This window comes from Dendropsophus ebraccatus, chromosome 8, assembly GCF_027789765.1.
Source record: "Dendropsophus ebraccatus isolate aDenEbr1 chromosome 8, aDenEbr1.pat, whole genome shotgun sequence".
Classification (NCBI taxonomy): domain Eukaryota; kingdom Metazoa; phylum Chordata; class Amphibia; order Anura; family Hylidae; genus Dendropsophus; species Dendropsophus ebraccatus.
Genome location: NC_091461.1, coordinates 126,470,901 through 126,488,571, shown reverse-complemented (window position 1 = coordinate 126,488,571; position 17,671 = coordinate 126,470,901). Strand labels below are relative to the sequence as shown.

The 17,671-nt window shown below is 49.1% G+C and overlaps 1 protein-coding gene across 4 annotated transcripts in view; it reads left to right on the top strand.

Annotated features, from left to right (window-relative positions):
• SEC16B (SEC16 homolog B, endoplasmic reticulum export factor) overlaps positions 1-17,671 on the top strand; it is a 308,666-nt gene that overhangs the window by 255,296 nt on the left and 35,699 nt on the right. For 3 of the 4 annotated variants that reach the window (XM_069981715.1, XM_069981717.1, XM_069981713.1), the window contains 4 exons: positions 1,813-1,905; positions 4,487-4,583; positions 9,800-9,873; positions 9,949-10,067. In XM_069981715.1, coding sequence (XP_069837816.1) covers positions 1,813-1,905; positions 4,487-4,583; positions 9,800-9,873; positions 9,949-10,067 — 383 coding nt within the window. The remainder of the gene's footprint in view (positions 1-1,812; positions 1,906-4,486; positions 4,584-9,799; positions 9,874-9,948; positions 10,068-17,671) is intronic. The other variant, XM_069981716.1, reaches the window with a different exon arrangement.

Here is a 17,671-nt window from a genome sequence, read left to right as displayed (position 1 = left end):
ATCTCCTATCTATCTATCTATCTATCTATCTCCTATCTATCTCCTATCTATTATCTATCTATCTGCTATCTATCTATCTCCTATCTATCTCCTATCTATCTATCTATCTATCTCCTATCTATCTATCTATCTCCTATCTATCTATCTATCTATCTATCTATCTATCTATCTCCTATCTATCTATCTATCTATCTATCTATCTATCTATCTCCTATCTATCTATCTATCTCCTATCTATCTATCTATCTATCTATCTATCTATCTATCTCCTATCTATCTATCTATCTCCTATCTATCTCCTATCTATCTATCTATCTCCTATCTATCTATCTATCTATCTATCTATCTATCTATCTATCTATCTATCTATCTCCTATCTATCTCCTATCTATCTATCTATCTCCTATCTATCTATCTATCTATCTATCTATCTATCTATCTATCTATCTATCTATCTATCTCCTATCTATCTCCTATCTATCTATCTATCTCCTATCTATCTATCTATCTATCTATCTATCTATCTATCTATCTATCTATCTCCTATCTATCTCCTATCTATCTATCTCCTCCTATCTCCTCCTATCTATCTATCTATCTATCTCCTATCTATCTATCTATCTATCTCCTATCTATCTATCTATCTATCTATCTATCTATCTATCTATCTATCTATCTATCTATCTATCTCCTATCTATCTATCTATCTATCTATCTCCTATCTATCTCCTCCTATCTATCTATCTATCTATCTATCTCCTATCTATCTATCTATCTATCTCCTATCTATCTATCTATCTATCTATCTATCTATCTATCTATCTCCTATCTATCTCCTATCTATCTATCTCCTCCTATCTCCTCCTATCTATCTATCTATCTATCTATCTCCTATCTATCTCCTATCTATCTATCTATCTCCTATCTATCTCCTATCTATCTCCTATCTATCTCTCTATCTATCTATCTATCTATCTATCTATCTCCTATCTATCTCCTCCTATCTCCTCCTATCTCCTCCTATCTATCTATCTCCTATCTATCTCCTATCTATCTATCTATCTATCTATCTATCTATCTATCTATCTCCTCCTATCTCCTCCTATCTATCTATCTCCTATCTCCTATCTCCTATTCTCTGTCACACGTGTCCTGAAACCGGAATTGACACTGTAAATCCAGAGGACATATGTGATATAAAGAGATGGATGATAAAGTGTTGTTAGAAAATAGTGTGCTATAGGCAACCCCCTCTCTGGTTCCTCGCCTTGCTCTCTTTTAGTTGTCCTCTTTCTTGCTCCGGTTCCTCGCCTTGCTCGCTCTTAGTTGCCCCCTTTCATGTCCTGGTTCCTCGCCTTGCTCGCTTTTAGTTGTCCTCTTTCTTGCTCCGGTTCCTCGCCTTGCTTGGTCTTAGTTGTCCCCTTTCTTACTCTTGTTTCTCGCCTTGCTTGCTCTTAGTTGTCCCCTTTCTTGCTCCGGTTCCTCGCTTTACTCGCTCTTAGTTGTCCCCTTTCTTGCTCCGGTTCCTCGCCTTGCTCGCTTTTAGTTGCCCTCTTTCTTGCTCCGGTTCCTCGCCTTGCTTGGTCTTAGTTTCCCCCTTTCTTACTCTTGTTTCTCGCCTTGCTTGCTCTTAGTTGTCCCCTTTCTTGCTCCGGTTCCTCACCTTGCTTGGTCTTAGTTGCCCTCAGCTCCATTATTCAGATGTGTTTACATAGTAAGGTTGATGAGGGCCGTCGGCCGTCTTCTCCTTGGCTGCTCTATGAATAGATTCTTTGCCTTCCTTTGCTCAGTTTTCATGTTTCTCTTATACAGGGATCCTCATTCAGATGGTTTAGTTGGTTTAGATCCAAACCAGCAAAAGAAACCGCAGCCCCACCAAGAGACGTGCCAAAACCTTTTCCTCAGGTAATAATTCTGTTACATTTCATCTACAGGGGTCGTCCCATCATCACAAGGTTTCATCTGTTCTCAGGGGCGTGGTGGAACATGGTGGGGTTTGGTAGGGTGTAGTGAGCCATGGTGGGGTTTGGTAGGGTGTAGTGAGCCATGGTAGGGTGTGGTGAGGCATAGTGGGGTTTGGTAGGGCGTGTTGAGGCATGGTCGGATTTCGTAGGGCGTGGGCAAACACAGTGGGACATGGTGGGGTTTGGTAGGGCGTAGTGAGCCATGGTGGGGTTTGGTAGGGTGTGATGAGGCCTGGTGGGGTTTAATAGGGTAAGGTGAGGCATGGTAGGGTGTAGTAAGGCATGGTGGGGTTTGGTAGGGTGTGGTGAGGCATGATTGGGCATGGGGGGTTTGGTAGGGCGTGGTGAGACATGATTGGGCGTGGGGGGGTTTGGTAGGGCGTGATGGGGCATGAGTGGGCGTGGGGGGGGGGTTGGTAGGACGTGATGGGGCATGATTGGCCGTGGGGGGTTGGGTAGGGCTTGGTGAGGCATGATTGGCCGTGGGGGGTTGGGTAGGGCGAGGTGAGGCATGATTGGCCGTGGGGGGTTGGGTAGGGCGGGGTGAGGCATGATTGGGCATGGGGGGGTTTGGTAGGGCGTGGTGAGGCATGATTGGGCATGGGGGGGTTTGGTAGGGCGTGATGGGGCATGAGTGGGTGTGGGGGGTTTGGTAGGGTGTTATGGGGCATGATTGGGCGTGGGGGGGTTTGGTAAGGCGTGATGGGTCATGAGTGGGTGTGGGGGGTTTGGTAGGGCGTGATGGGGCATGAGTGGGCGTGGGGGGGGGTTGGTAGGACGTGATGGGGCATGATTGGCCGTGGGGGGTTGGGTAGGGCTTGGTGAGGCATGATTGGCCGTGGGGGGTTGGGTAGGGCGAGGTGAGGCATGATTGGCCGTGGGGGGTTGGGTAGGGCGGGGTGAGGCATGATTGGGCATGGGGGGGGTTTGGTAGGGCGTGGTGAGGCATGATTGGGCATGGGGGGGTTTGGTAGGGCGTGATGGGGCATGAGTGGGTGTGGGGGGTTTGGTAGGGTGTTATGGGGCATGATTGGGCGTGGGGGGGTTTGGTAGGGCGTGATGGGTCATGAGTGGGTGTGGGGGGTTTGGTAGGGCGTGATGGGGCATGAGTGGGCGTGGGGGGAGGTTGGTAGGACGTGATGGGGCATGATTGGCCGTGGGGGGTTGGGTAGGGCTTGGTGAGGCATGATTGGCCGTGGGGGGTTGGGTAGGGCGAGGTGAGGCATGATTGGCCGTGGGGGGTTGGGTAGGGCGGGGTGAGGCATGATTGGCCGTGGGGGGTTTGGTAGGGCGTGGTGAGGCATGATTGGGCATGGGGGGGTTTGGTAGGGTGTTATGGGGCATGATTGGGCGTGGGGGGGTTTGGTAGGGCCTGATGGGTCATGAGTGGGTGTGGGGGGTTTGGTAGGGTGTTATGGGGCATGATGGGGGGTTTGGTAGGGCGTGATGGGGCATGAGTGGGTAAGGGGGGTTTGGTAGGGTGTGATGGGGCATGATTGGGCGTGGGGGGGTTTGGTAGGGCGTGATGGGGCATGATTGGGCGTGGGGGGGTTTGGTAGAGTGTGATGGGGCATGATTGGGCGTGGGGGGGTTTGGTAGGGCGTGATGGGGCATGAGTGGGTGTGGGGGGTTTGGTAGGGTGTGATGGGGCATGATTGGGCGTGGGGGGGTTTGGTAGGGTGTGATGGGGCATGATTGGGCGTGGGGGGGTTTGGTAGGGCGTGATGGGGCATGAGTGGGTGTGGGGGGTTTGGTAGGGTGTTATGGGGCATGATTGGGCGTGGGGGGGTTTGGTAGGGTGTGATGGGGCATGATTGGGTGTGGGGGGGTTTGGTAGGGCGTGATGGGGCATGAGTGGCTGTGATTGGGCGTTGGGGGGCATGATTTAGCGTTGGTTGGTAGGGCTTGGAGGGGCATGATTAGGCGTGGGGGTGGTGGGGGAGGGACAGTGGATTAAGGCACTGAAGAGGTACTAGCATGGCGTCCCGTGCCGAAACAAGCAGCCCTATGGATGACTAAATGAATCAAAGCTGCAGGGAGGAGGGCACTTGGGTACACTGCCCTGGAGAGCATGTGGCTGAGGGAGCAGGTACTGGAGGGGCTGGAGCTGGTGTAGTGGGAGCAGGGGGAGAGAATACAGAGGGGGAGGGGGACACATATCGGACATCTATGGCATATCCTACGGGAGTAATGGTTTCCATACAGGTAAACAATGCCATCTAACTGTACAATACAGGAACACGCCCTTTATATCTGGTTGGCTAATGACCTCACTGTATACAACGTGGAGTTCGGGAACCTGCCGCCCTCCAACCACAGCTTTGGTTGTCCAGGCATGATGGGAATTGCAGTTTTGCACCTGTTCCTATGTGAAGGTATAAACTGGATGTGTATGACAGAAGTGAGTGAAGGGAGTGTAGCGGCCATGTCAGCAGATCATGCGGCCGGCAGAATCCAGCCCCGTGGCCGCACCCTCATACAGTTCATGTTCTTCTGAATTGGATCTAAAATTCTGTTCCTAGATAAAAGCTCTAATGGGACGCAACCCGCTGCAGCCGCCAGCGCCACGGCCATCTTATCAACGGCCACCAGAAGCGTCCGCTAACTCCGCGTACACAGGTATGGGGGTTATTCTATATATGATAGTAGGAGAATGGTAAAAGGAGGGTACTGTGAGGGATGAGGGTACTGTGAGGGATAAGGGTACTGTGGGGAGGTGATAGATGAGGGTACTGTGAGGGATGAGGGTACTGTGAGGAGGTAAGAGATGAGGGTACTGTGAGGGATGAGGGTACTGTGAGGGATGAGGGTACTGTGAGGGATGAGGGTACTGTGAGGGATGAGGGTACTGTGAGGGATGAGGGTACTGTGAGGAGGAACAGGAGGAGGTGCAGGAGGTGCAGGAGGAGGGTACTGTGAGGGATAAGGGTACTGTGAGGAGGTGCAGGAGGAGGGTACTGTAAGGGATGAGGGTACTGTGAGGGATGAGGGTACTGTGAGGAGGTGAGGGATGAGGGTACTGTGAGGGATGAGGGTACTGTGAGGAGGTGAGGGATGAGGGTACTGTGAGGGATGAGGGTACTGTGAGGAGGTGAGGGATGAGGGTACTGTGAGGGATGAGGGTACTGTGAGGGATGAGGGTACTGTGAGGGATGAGGGTACTGTGAGGGATGAGGGTACTGTGAGGGTTGAGGGTACTGTGAGGGATAAGGGTACTGTGAGGGATAAGGGTACTGTAAGGGATGAGGGTACTGTGAGGGATAAGGGTACTGTAAGGGATGAGGGTACTGTGAGGGATAAGGGTACTGTGGGGAGGTGAGGGATGAGGGTACTGTGAGGGATAAGGGTACTGTGGGGAGGTGAGGGATGAGGGTACTGTGAGGGATAAGGGTACTGTGGGGAGGTGAGGGATGAGGGTACTGTGAGGGATAAGGGTACTGTGGGGAGGTGAGGGATGAGGGTACTGTGAGGGATAAGGGTACTGTGGGGAGGTGAGGGATGAGGGTACTGTGAGGGATAAGGGTACTGTGGGGAGGTGAGAGATGAGGGTACTGTGAGGAGGTGAGGGATGAGGGTACTGTGAGGAGGAACAGGAGGAGGTGCAGGAGGAGGGTACTGTGAGGGATGAGGGTACTGTGAGGAGGAGCAGGAGGAGGGTACTGTGAGGAGGAACAGGAGGAGGATACTGTGAGGGATGAGGGTACTGTGAGGAGGAACAGGAGGAGGATACTGTGAGGAGGAACAGGAGGAGGGTACTGTGAGGGATGAGGGTACTGTGAGGAGGTGCAGGAGGAGGGTACTGTAAGGGATGAGGGTACTGTGAGGAGATGAGGGATGAGGGTACTGTGAGGAGGTGAGGGATGAGGGTACTGTGAGGAGGTGAGGGATGAGGGTACTGTGAGGAGGTGCAGGAGGAGGGTACAGTGAGGAGGTGCAGGAGGAGGGTACTGTGAGGAGGTGAGGGATGAGGGTACTGTGAGGAGGTGCAGGAGGAGGGTGCTGTGAGGTGGTGCAGGAGGTGGTGCAGGAGGAGGGTACTGTGAGGAGGTGCAGTAGGAGGTGCAGGTGGAGGGTACTGTGAGGAGGTGCAGTAGGAGGTGCAGGTGGAGGGTACTGTGAGGAGGTGCAGGAGGAGGGTACTGTGAGGAGATGCAGGAAGAGGGTACTGTGAGGAGGTGCAGGAGCAGGATACTGTGAGGAGGTGAGGGATGAGGGTACTGTGAGGAGGTGCAGGAGGAGGATACTGTGAGGAGGTGCAGGAGGAGGATACTGTGAGGAGGTGCAGGAGGAGGGTACTGTGAGGAGGTGAGGGATGAGGGTACTGTGAGGAGGTGCAGGAGGAGGATACTGTGAGGAGGTGCAGGAGGAGGATACTGTGAGGAGGTGCAGGAGGAGGGTACTGTGAGGAGGTGCAGGAGGAGGATACTGTGAGGAGGTGCAGGAGGAGGATACTGTGAGGAGGTGCAGGAGGAGGTGCAGGAGGAGGAGGTGCAGGAGGAGGGTACTGTGAGGAGGTGAGGGATGAGGGTACTGTGAGGAGATGCAGGAAGAGGGTACTGTGAGGAGGTGCAGGAGGAGGGTACTGTGAGGAGATGCAGGAAGAGGGTACTGTGAGGAGGTGCAGGAGGAGGGTACTGTGAGGAGGTGCAGGAGGAGGAGGGTACTGTGAGGAGGTGCAGGAGGAGGTGCAGGAGGAGGAGGGTACTGTGAGGGATGAGGGTACTGTAAGGAGGTGCAGGAGGAGGGTACTGTGAGGGATGAGGGTACTGTGAGGAGGTGCAGGAGGAGGGTACTGTGAGGGATGAGGGTACTGTGAGGAGGTGCAGGAGGAGGGTACTGTGAGGAGGTGCAGGAGGAGGTGCAGGAGGTGAGGGATGAGGGTACTGTGAGGAGGAACAGGAGGAGGATACTGTAAGGGATGAGGGATGAGGGTACTGTGAGGAGGTGCAGGAGGAGGTGCAGGAGGAGGGTACTGTGAGGAGATGCAGGAAGAGGGTACTGTGAGGAGGTGCAGGAGGAGGGTACTGTGAGGAGGTGCAGGAGGAGGAGGGTACTGTGAGGAGGTGCAGGAGGAGGAGGGTACTGTGAGGAGGTGCAGGAGGAGGTGCAGGAGGAGGAGGGTACTGTGAGGGATGAGGGTACTGTAAGGAGGTGCAGGAGGAGGGTACTGTGAGGGATGAGGGTACTGTGAGGAGGTGCAGGAGGAGGGTACTGTGAGGGATGAGGGTACTGTGAGGAGGTGCAGGAGGAGGGTACTGTGAGGAGGTGCAGGAGGAGGTGCAGGAGGTGAGGGATGAGGGTACTGTGAGGAGGAACAGGAGGAGGATACTGTAAGGGATGAGGGATGAGGGTACTGTGAGGAGGTGCAGGAGGAGGTGCAGGAGGAGGGTACTGTGAGGGATGAGGGTACTGTGAGGGATGAGGGATGAGGGTACTGTGAGGAGGTGCAGGAGGAGGTGCAGGAGGAGGGTACTGTGAGGGATGAGGGTACTGTGAGGGATGAGGGATGAGGGTACTGTGAGGAGGTGCAGGAGGTGAGGGATGAGGGTACTGTGAGGAGGTGCAGGAGGTGAGGGATGAGGGTACTGTGAGGAGGTGCAGGAGGAGGTGCAGGAGGAGGGTACTGTGAGGGATGAGGGTACTGTGAGGGATGAGGGTACTGTGAGGAGGTGCAGGAGGAGGTGCAGGAGGAGGGTACTGTGAGGGATGAGGGTACTGTGAGGGATGAGGGTACTGTGAGGAGGTGCAGGAGGAGGTGCAGGAGGAGGGTACTGTGAGGGATGAGGGTACTGTGAGGGATGAGGGATGAGGGTACTGTGAGGAGGTGCAGGAGGAGGTGCAGGAGGTGAGGGATGAGGTTACTGTGTGGAGGGGCTTTTCCATCTTCCTGTTATATATCCAGCAATATGTATAATCGATCACCGGACGTTATATCTCCTAGTTGCATAATATTGTCGCTCTGTGTATAATAATGACCCAGCACACCCCACAGCCCTTACCCCACAGCCCTCACCCCACAGCCCTCACAGCCCTCACCCCACAGCTCTCACCCCACAGCCCTCACCCCACAGCTCTCACAGCCCTCACCCCACAGCTCTCACCCCACAGCTCTCACAGCCCTCACCCCACAGCTCTCACCCCACAGCCCTCACCCCACAGCCCTCACCCCACAGCTCTCACAGCCCTCACCCCACAGCTCTCACCCCACAGCCCTCACCCCACAGCTCTCACAGCCCTCACCCCACAGCTCTCACCCCACAGCCCTCACCCCACAGCTCTCACCCCACAGCCCTCACCCCACAGCTCTCACAGCCCTCACCCCACAGCTCTCACCCCACAGCCCTCACCCCACAGCTCTCACCCCACAGCCCTCACAACCCTCACCCCACAGCCCTCACCCCACAGCCCTCACAGCCCTCACCCCACAGCTCTCACCCCACAGCCCTCACCCCACAGCTCTCACAGCCCTCACCCCACAGCTCTCACCCCACAGCCCTCACCCCACAGCTCTCACCCCACAGCCCTCACAACCCTCACCCCACAGCCCTCACCCCACAGCCCTCACAGCCCTCACCCCACAGCTCTCACCCCACAGCCCTCACCCCACAGCTCTCACCCCACAGCCCTCACAACCCTCACCCCACAGCCCTCACCCCACAGCCCTCACAGCCCTCACCCCACAGCTCTCACCCCACAGCCCTCACCCCACAGCTCTCACCCCACAGCCCTCACAGCCCTCACCCCACAGCCCTCACCCCACAGCTCTCACCCCACAGCCCTCACCCCACAGCTCTCACCCCACAGCCCTCACCCCACAGCCCTCACCCCACAGCTCTCACCCCACAGCCCTCACCCCACAGCCCACAGCCCTCACCCCACAGCTCTCACCCCACAGCTCTCACCCCACAGCTCTCACCCCACAGCCCTCACCCCACAGCTCTCACCCCACAGCCCTCACCCCACAGCCCTCACCCCACAGCCCTCACCCCACAGCTCTCACCCCACAGCCCTCACCCCACACCCCACAGCCCTCACCCCACAGCCCACAGCCCTCACCCCACAGCTCTCACCCCACAGCTCTCACCCCACAGCTCTCACCCCACAGCCCTCACCCCACAGCCCTCACCCCACAGCTCTCACCCCACAGCTCTCACCCCACAGCCCTCACCCCACAGCTCTCACCCCACAGCTCTCACCCCACAGCCCTCACCCCACAGCCCTCACCCCACAGCTCTCACCCCACAGCCCTCACCCCACAGCCCTCACCCCACAGCTCTCACCCCACAGCCCTCACCCCACAGCCCACAGCCCTCACCCCACAGCCCTCACCCCACAGCCCACAGCCCTCACCCCACAGCCCTCACCCCACAGCCCTCACCCCACAGCCCTCACCCCACAGCCCTCACCCCACAGCCCTCACCCCACAGCCCTCACCCCACAGCCCTCACCCCACAGCTCTCACCCCACAGCTCTCACCCCACAGCTCTCACCCCACAGCCCTCACCCCACAGCTCTCACCCCACAGCCCTCACCCCACAGCCCTCACCCCACAGCCCTCACCCCACAGCCCTCACCCCACAGCTCTCACCCCACAGCCCTCACCCCACAGCTCTCACCCCACAGCCCTCACCCCACAGCCCTCACCCCACAGCCCTCACCCCACAGCTCTCACCCCACAGCCCTCACCCCACAGCCCTCACCCCACAGCCCTCACCCCACACCCCTCACCCCACAGCCCTCACCCCACACCCCTCACCCCACACCCCTCCCAGCACACCCCTCACCCCACACCCCTCACCCCTCACCCAGGCCTTGTATCATTCTCTCTATAACAGGAATTAAAGGAGCTGAAGATCAGCAGCAGATCAGTCACGTCTCACCAGAGAGTCGGGGTCAGCAGGAGAGGAAGGTAAAGTATCACTCTGGGGGCTCCAGGATTCACTCCGGGACCTTCTCACTCTCATTCGTCTCTGTTGGTTTTCAGGGCCCTGATCCAAATGTTCCTGGAAGTCAGACGAACCCTCTGAGCGTTCCGCTCTACGACCCCGCGCAGGTAATGTCCCCCCCATCACACCTGGAGCAGCAGCCGTCCATCACCAAGAAGTAACTACAGCGCCACACCTGTGCACAGGCGGCATCTAGTACTGCAGTGTAATACTAGGAGTATATACAGACTGTACTGCAGTGTAATACTAGGAGTATATACAGACTGTACTGCAGTGTAATACTAGGAGTATATACAGGCTGTACCGCAGTGTAATACTAGGAGTATATACAGGCTGTACTGCAGTGTAATACTAGGAGTATATACAGACTGTACTGCAGTGTAATACTAGGAGTATATACAGACTGTACTGCAGTGTAATACTAGGAGTATATACAGGCTGTACTGCAGTGTAATACTAGGAGTATATACAGACTGTACTGCAGTGTAATACTAGGAGTATATACAGACTGTACCCCAGTGTAATACTAGGAGTATATACAGGCTGTACCCCAGTGTAATACTAGGAGTATATACAGACTGTACCCCAGTGTAATACTAGGAGTATATACAGACTGTACCCCAGAGTAATACTAGGAGTATATACAGGCTGTACTGCAGTGTAATACTAGGAGTATATACAGGCTGTACTGCAGTGTAATACTAGGAGTATATACAGGCTGTACCGCAGTGTAATACTAGGAGTATATACAGACTGTACTGCAGTGTAATACTAGGAGTATATACAGACTGTACCCCAGAGTAATACTAGGAGTATATACAGACTGTACTGCAGTGTAATACTAGGAGTATATACAGACTGTACTGCAGTGTAATACTAGGAGTATATACAGACTGTACTGCAGTGTAATACTAGGAGTATATACAGACTGTACTGCAGTGTAATACTAGGAGTATATACAGAAGTACCCATGGAGATATTACAGACTGCTACCCCAGTTTGGTACCCAAGTGTAATACTAGGAGTATATACAGACTGTACCGCAGTGTAATACTAGGAGTATATCCAGACTGTACCCCATGTGTAATACTAGGAGTATATACAGGCTGTACCGCAGTGTAATACTAGGAGTATATACAGACTGTTACCGCAGTGTATACTAGGAGTATATACAGACTGTACCGCAGTGTAATACTAGGAGTATATCCAGACTGTACCCCAGTGTAATACTAGGAGTATATACAGACTGTACCCAGTGTAATACTAGGAGTATATACAGACTGTACTGCAGTGTAATACTAGGAGTATATACAGACTGTACCCCAGTGTAATACTAGGAGTATATACAGACTGTACCCCAGTGTAATACTAGGAGTATATACAGGCTGTACTGCAGTGTAATACTAGGAGTATATACAGGCTGTACCGCAGTGTAATACTAGGAGTATATACAGGCTGTACCGCAGTGTAATACTAGGAGTATATACAGACTGTACCGCAGTGTAATACTAGGAGTATATCCAGACTGTACCCCAGTGTAATACTAGGAGTATATACAGGCTGTACCGCAGTGTAATACTAGGAGTATATACAGACTGTACTGCAGTGTAATACTAGGAGTATATACAGACTGTACCCCAGTGTAATACTAGGAGTATATACAGGCTGTACCCCAGTGTAATACTAGGAGTATATACAGACTGTACTGCAGTGTAATACTAGGAGTATATACAGACTGTACTGCAGTGTAATACTAGGAGTATATACAGACTGTACCCCAGTGTAATACTAGGAGTATATACAGGCTGTACCCCAGTGTAATACTAGGAGTATATACAGACTGTACCCCAGTGTAATACTAGGAGTATATACAGACTGTACTGCAGTGTAATACTAGGAGTATATACAGACTGTACTGCAGTGTAATACTAGGAGTATATACAGACTGTACTGCAGTGTAATACTAGGAGTATATACAGACTGTACTGCAGTGTAATACTAGGAGTATATACAGACTGTACCCCAGTGTAATACTAGGAGTATATACAGACTGTACCCCAGTGTAATACTAGGAGTATATACAGACTGTACCCCAGTGTAATACTAGGAGTATATACAGACTGTACCCAGTGTAATACTAGGAGTATATACAGGACTGTACCCCAGAGTAATACTAGGAGTATATACAGGCTGTACTGCAGTGTAATACTAGGAGTATATACAGACTGTACCCCAGTGTAATACTAGGAGTATATACAGACTGTACCCCAGTGTAATACTAGGAGTATATACAGACTGTACTGCAGTGTAATACTAGGAGTATATACAGGCTGTACCGCAGTGTAATACTAGGAGTATATACAGACTGTACTGCAGTGTAATACTAGGAGTATATACAGGCTGTACCGCAGTGTAATACTAGGAGTATATACAGACTGTACCCCAGTGTAATACTAGGAGTATATACAGACTGTACTGCAGTGTAATACTAGGAGTATATACAGACTGTACTGCAGTGTAATACTAGGAGTATATACAGACTGTACCCCAGTGTAATACTAGGAGTATATACAGGCTGTACCCCAGTGTAATACTAGGAGTATATACAGACTGTACCGCAGTGTAATACTAGGAGTATATACAGACTGTACTGCAGTGTAATACTAGGAGTATATACAGGCTGTACCCCAGTGTAATACTAGGAGTATATACAGACTGTACTGCAGTGTAATACTAGGAGTATATACAGACTGTACTGCAGTGTAATACTAGGAGTATATACAGACTGTACCGCAGTGTAATACTAGGAGTATATACAGACTGTACCCAGTGTAATACTAGGAGTATATACAGGACTGTACTGCAGTGTAATACTAGGAGTATATACAGACTGTACTGCAGTGTAATACTAGGAGTATATACAGACTGTACCGCAGTGTAATACTAGGAGTATATACAGACTGTACCCCAGTGTAATACTAGGAGTATATACAGACTGTACCCCAGTGTAATACTAGGAGTATATACAGGACTGTACCCAGTGTAATACTAGGAGTATATACAGGACTGTACTGCAGTGTAATACTAGGAGTATATACAGACTGTACTGCAGTGTAATACTAGGAGTATATACAGACTGTACTGCAGTGTAATACTAGGAGTATATACAGGCTGTACTGCAGTGTAATACTAGGAGTATATACAGGCTGTACCCCAGTGTAATACTAGGAGTATATACAGGCTGTATTGCAGTGTAATACTAGGAGTATATACAGACTGTACCCCAGTGTAATACTAGGAGTATATACAGACTGTACCCCAGTGTAATACTAGGAGTATATACAGACTGTACCCCAGTGTAATACTAGGAGTATATACAGGACTGTACCCCAGTGTAATACTAGGAGTATATACAGACTGTACCGCAGTGTAATACTAGGAGTATATACAGACTGTACCGCAGTGTAATACTAGGAGTATATACAGACTGTACCCCAGTGTAATACTAGGAGTATATACAGACTGTACTGCAGTGTAATACTAGGAGTATATACAGGACTGTACCGCAGTGTAATACTAGGAGTATATACAGACTGTACCCCAGTGTAATACTAGGAGTATATACAGACTGTACCGCAGTGTAATACTAGGAGTATATACAGACTGTACTGCAGTGTAATACTAGGAGTATATACAGACTGTACCCCAGTGTAATACTAGGAGTATATACAGACTGTACCCCAGTGTAATACTAGGAGTATATACAGACTGTACCGCAGTGTAATACTAGGAGTATATACAGACTGTACCCCAGTGTAATACTAGGAGTATATACAGACTGTACCCCAGTGTAATACTAGGAGTATATACAGACTGTACTGCAGTGTAATACTAGGAGTATATACAGGCTGTACCGCAGTGTAATACTAGGAGTATATACAGACTGTACTGCAGTGTAATACTAGGAGTATATACAGGCTGTACCGCAGTGTAATACTAGGAGTATATACAGACTGTACCGCAGTGTAATACTAGGAGTATATACAGACTGTACCTGCAGTGTAATACTAGGAGTATATACAGACTGTACCTGCAGTGTAATACTAGGAGTATATACAGACTGTACCTGCAGTGTAATACTAGGAGTATATACAGGACTGTACTGCAGTGTAATACTAGGAGTATATACAGACTGTACTGCAGTGTAATACTAGGAGTATATACAGACTGTACCCCAGTGTAATACTAGGAGTATATACAGACTGTACCTGCAGTGTAATACTAGGAGTATATACAGGCTGTACTGCAGTGTAATACTAGGAGTATATACAGACTGTACTGCAGTGTAATACTAGGAGTATATACAGACTGTACCCCAGTGTAATACTAGGAGTATATACAGACTGTACTGCAGTGTAATACTAGGAGTATATACAGACTGTACTGCAGTGTAATACTAGGAGTATATACAGACTGTACCCCAGTGTAATACTAGGAGTATATACAGGACTGTACCCCAGTGTAATACTAGGAGTATATACAGACTGTACCCAGTGTAATACTAGGAGTATATACAGACTGTACCCCAGTGTAATACTAGGAGTATATACAGGCTGTACCTGCAGTGTAATACTAGGAGTATATACAGACTGTACTGCAGTGTAATACTAGGAGTATATACAGACTGTACCGCAGTGTAATACTAGGAGTATATACAGACTGTACCCCAGTGTAATACTAGGAGTATATACAGACTGTACTGCAGTGTAATACTAGGAGTATATACAGACTGTACCCCAGTGTAATACTAGGAGTATATACAGACTGTACCCCAGTGTAATACTAGGAGTATATACAGGCTGTACCGCAGTGTAATACTAGGAGTATATACAGGCTGTACCGCAGTGTAATACTAGGAGTATATACAGACTGTACTGCAGTGTAATACTAGGAGTATATACAGGCTGTACCCCAGTGTAATACTAGGAGTATATACAGACTGTACTGCAGTGTAATACTAGGAGTATATACAGACTGTACTGCAGTGTAATACTAGGAGTATATACAGACTGTACTGCAGTGTAATACTAGGAGTATATACAGACTGTACTGCAGTGTAATACTAGGAGTATATACAGACTGTACCCCAGTGTAATACTAGGAGTATATACAGACTGTACTGCAGTGTAATACTAGGAGTATATACAGACTGTACCCCAGTGTAATACTAGGAGTATATACAGACTGTACCGCAGTGTAATACTAGGAGTATATCCAGACTGTACCCCAGTGTAATACTAGGAGTATATACAGGCTGTACCGCAGTGTAATACTAGGAGTATATACAGACTGTACCGCAGTGTAATACTAGGAGTATATACAGACTGTACCGCAGTGTAATACTAGGAGTATATCCAGACTGTACCCCAGTGTAATACTAGGAGTATATACAGGCTGTACCGCAGTGTAATACTAGGAGTATATACAGACTGTACTGCAGTGTAATACTAGGAGTATATACAGACTGTACTGCAGTGTAATACTAGGAGTATATACAGGCTGTACCCCAGTGTAATACTAGGAGTATATACAGACTGTACTGCAGTGTAATACTAGGAGTATATACAGACTGTACTGCAGTGTAATACTAGGAGTATATACAGACTGTACCCCAGTGTAATACTAGGAGTATATACAGGCTGTACCCCAGTGTAATACTAGGAGTATATACAGACTGTACCCCAGTGTAATACTAGGAGTATATACAGGCTGTACCCCAGTGTAATACTAGGAGTATATACAGGCTGTACCCCAGTGTAATACTAGGAGTATATACAGGCTGTACCCCAGTGTAATACTAGGAGTATATACAGACTGTACTGCAGTGTAATACTAGGAGTATATACAGACTGTACTGCAGTGTAATACTAGGAGTATATACAGACTGTACTGCAGTGTAATACTAGGAGTATATACAGACTGTACTGCAGTGTAATACTAGGAGTATATACAGACTGTACCGCAGTGTAATACTAGGAGTATATACAGGCTGTACCCCAGTGTAATACTAGGAGTATATACAGGCTGTATTGCAGTGTAATACTAGGAGTATATACAGACTGTACCCCAGTGTAATACTAGGAGTATATACAGACTGTACCCCAGTGTAATACTAGGAGTATATACAGACTGTACTGCAGTGTAATACTAGGAGTATATACAGACTGTACCCCAGTGTAATACTAGGAGTATATACAGACTGTACTGCCAGTGTAATACTAGGAGTATATACAGGACTGTACCCAGTGTAATACTAGGAGTATATACAGACTGTACTGCAGTGTAATACTAGGAGTATATACAGGCTGTACCCCAGTGTAATACTAGGAGTATATACAGACTGTACTGCAGTGTAATACTAGGAGTATATACAGGCTGTACCGCAGTGTAATACTAGGAGTATATACAGACTGTACTGCAGTGTAATACTAGGAGTATATACAGGCTGTACCCCAGTGTAATACTAGGAGTATATACAGACTGTACCCCAGTGTAATACTAGGAGTATATACAGGCTGTACCCCAGTGTAATACTAGGAGTATATACAGACTGTACTGCAGTGTAATACTAGGAGTATATACAGACTGTACTGCAGTGTAATACTAGGAGTATATACAGACTGTACCCCAGTGTAATACTAGGAGTATATACAGGCTGTACCCCAGTGTAATACTAGGAGTATATACAGACTGTACCGCAGTGTAATACTAGGAGTATATACAGACTGTACTGCAGTGTAATACTAGGAGTATATACAGGCTGTACCCCAGTGTAATACTAGGAGTATATACAGACTGTACTGCAGTGTAATACTAGGAGTATATACAGACTGTACTGCAGTGTAATACTAGGAGTATATACAGGCTGTACCCCAGTGTAATACTAGGAGTATATACAGACTGTACCCCAGTGTAATACTAGGAGTATATACAGACTGTACCCCAGTGTAATACTAGGAGTATATACAGACTGTACTGCAGTGTAATACTAGGAGTATATACAGACTGTACCGCAGTGTAATACTAGGAGTATATACAGACTGTACCCCAGTGTAATACTAGGAGTATATACAGACTGTACCGCAGTGTAATACTAGGAGTATATACAGACTGTACCCCAGTGTAATACTAGGAGTATATACAGGCTGTACCCCAGTGTAATACTAGGAGTATATACAGACTGTACTGCAGTGTAATACTAGGATTATATACAGACTGTACTGCAGTGTAATACTAGGAGTATATACAGGCTGTACTGCAGTGTAATACTAGGAGTATATACAGGCTGTACTGCAGTGTAATACTAGGAGTATATACAGACTGTACCCCAGTGTAATACTAGGAGTATATACAGGCTGTACCCCAGTGTAATACTAGGAGTATATACAGACTGTACCCCAGTGTAATACTAGGAGTATATACAGACTGTACCCCAGTGTAATACTAGGAGTATATACAGACTGTACCCCAGTGTAATACTAGGAGTATATACAGACTGTACCCCAGTGTAATACTAGGAGTATATACAGACTGTACTGCAGTGTAATACTAGGAGTATATACAGACTGTACCCCAGTGTAATACTAGGAGTATATACAGACTGTACTGCAGTGTAATACTAGGAGTATATACAGACTGTACTGCAGTGTAATACTAGGAGTATATACAGGCTGTACCGCAGTGTAATACTAGGAGTATATA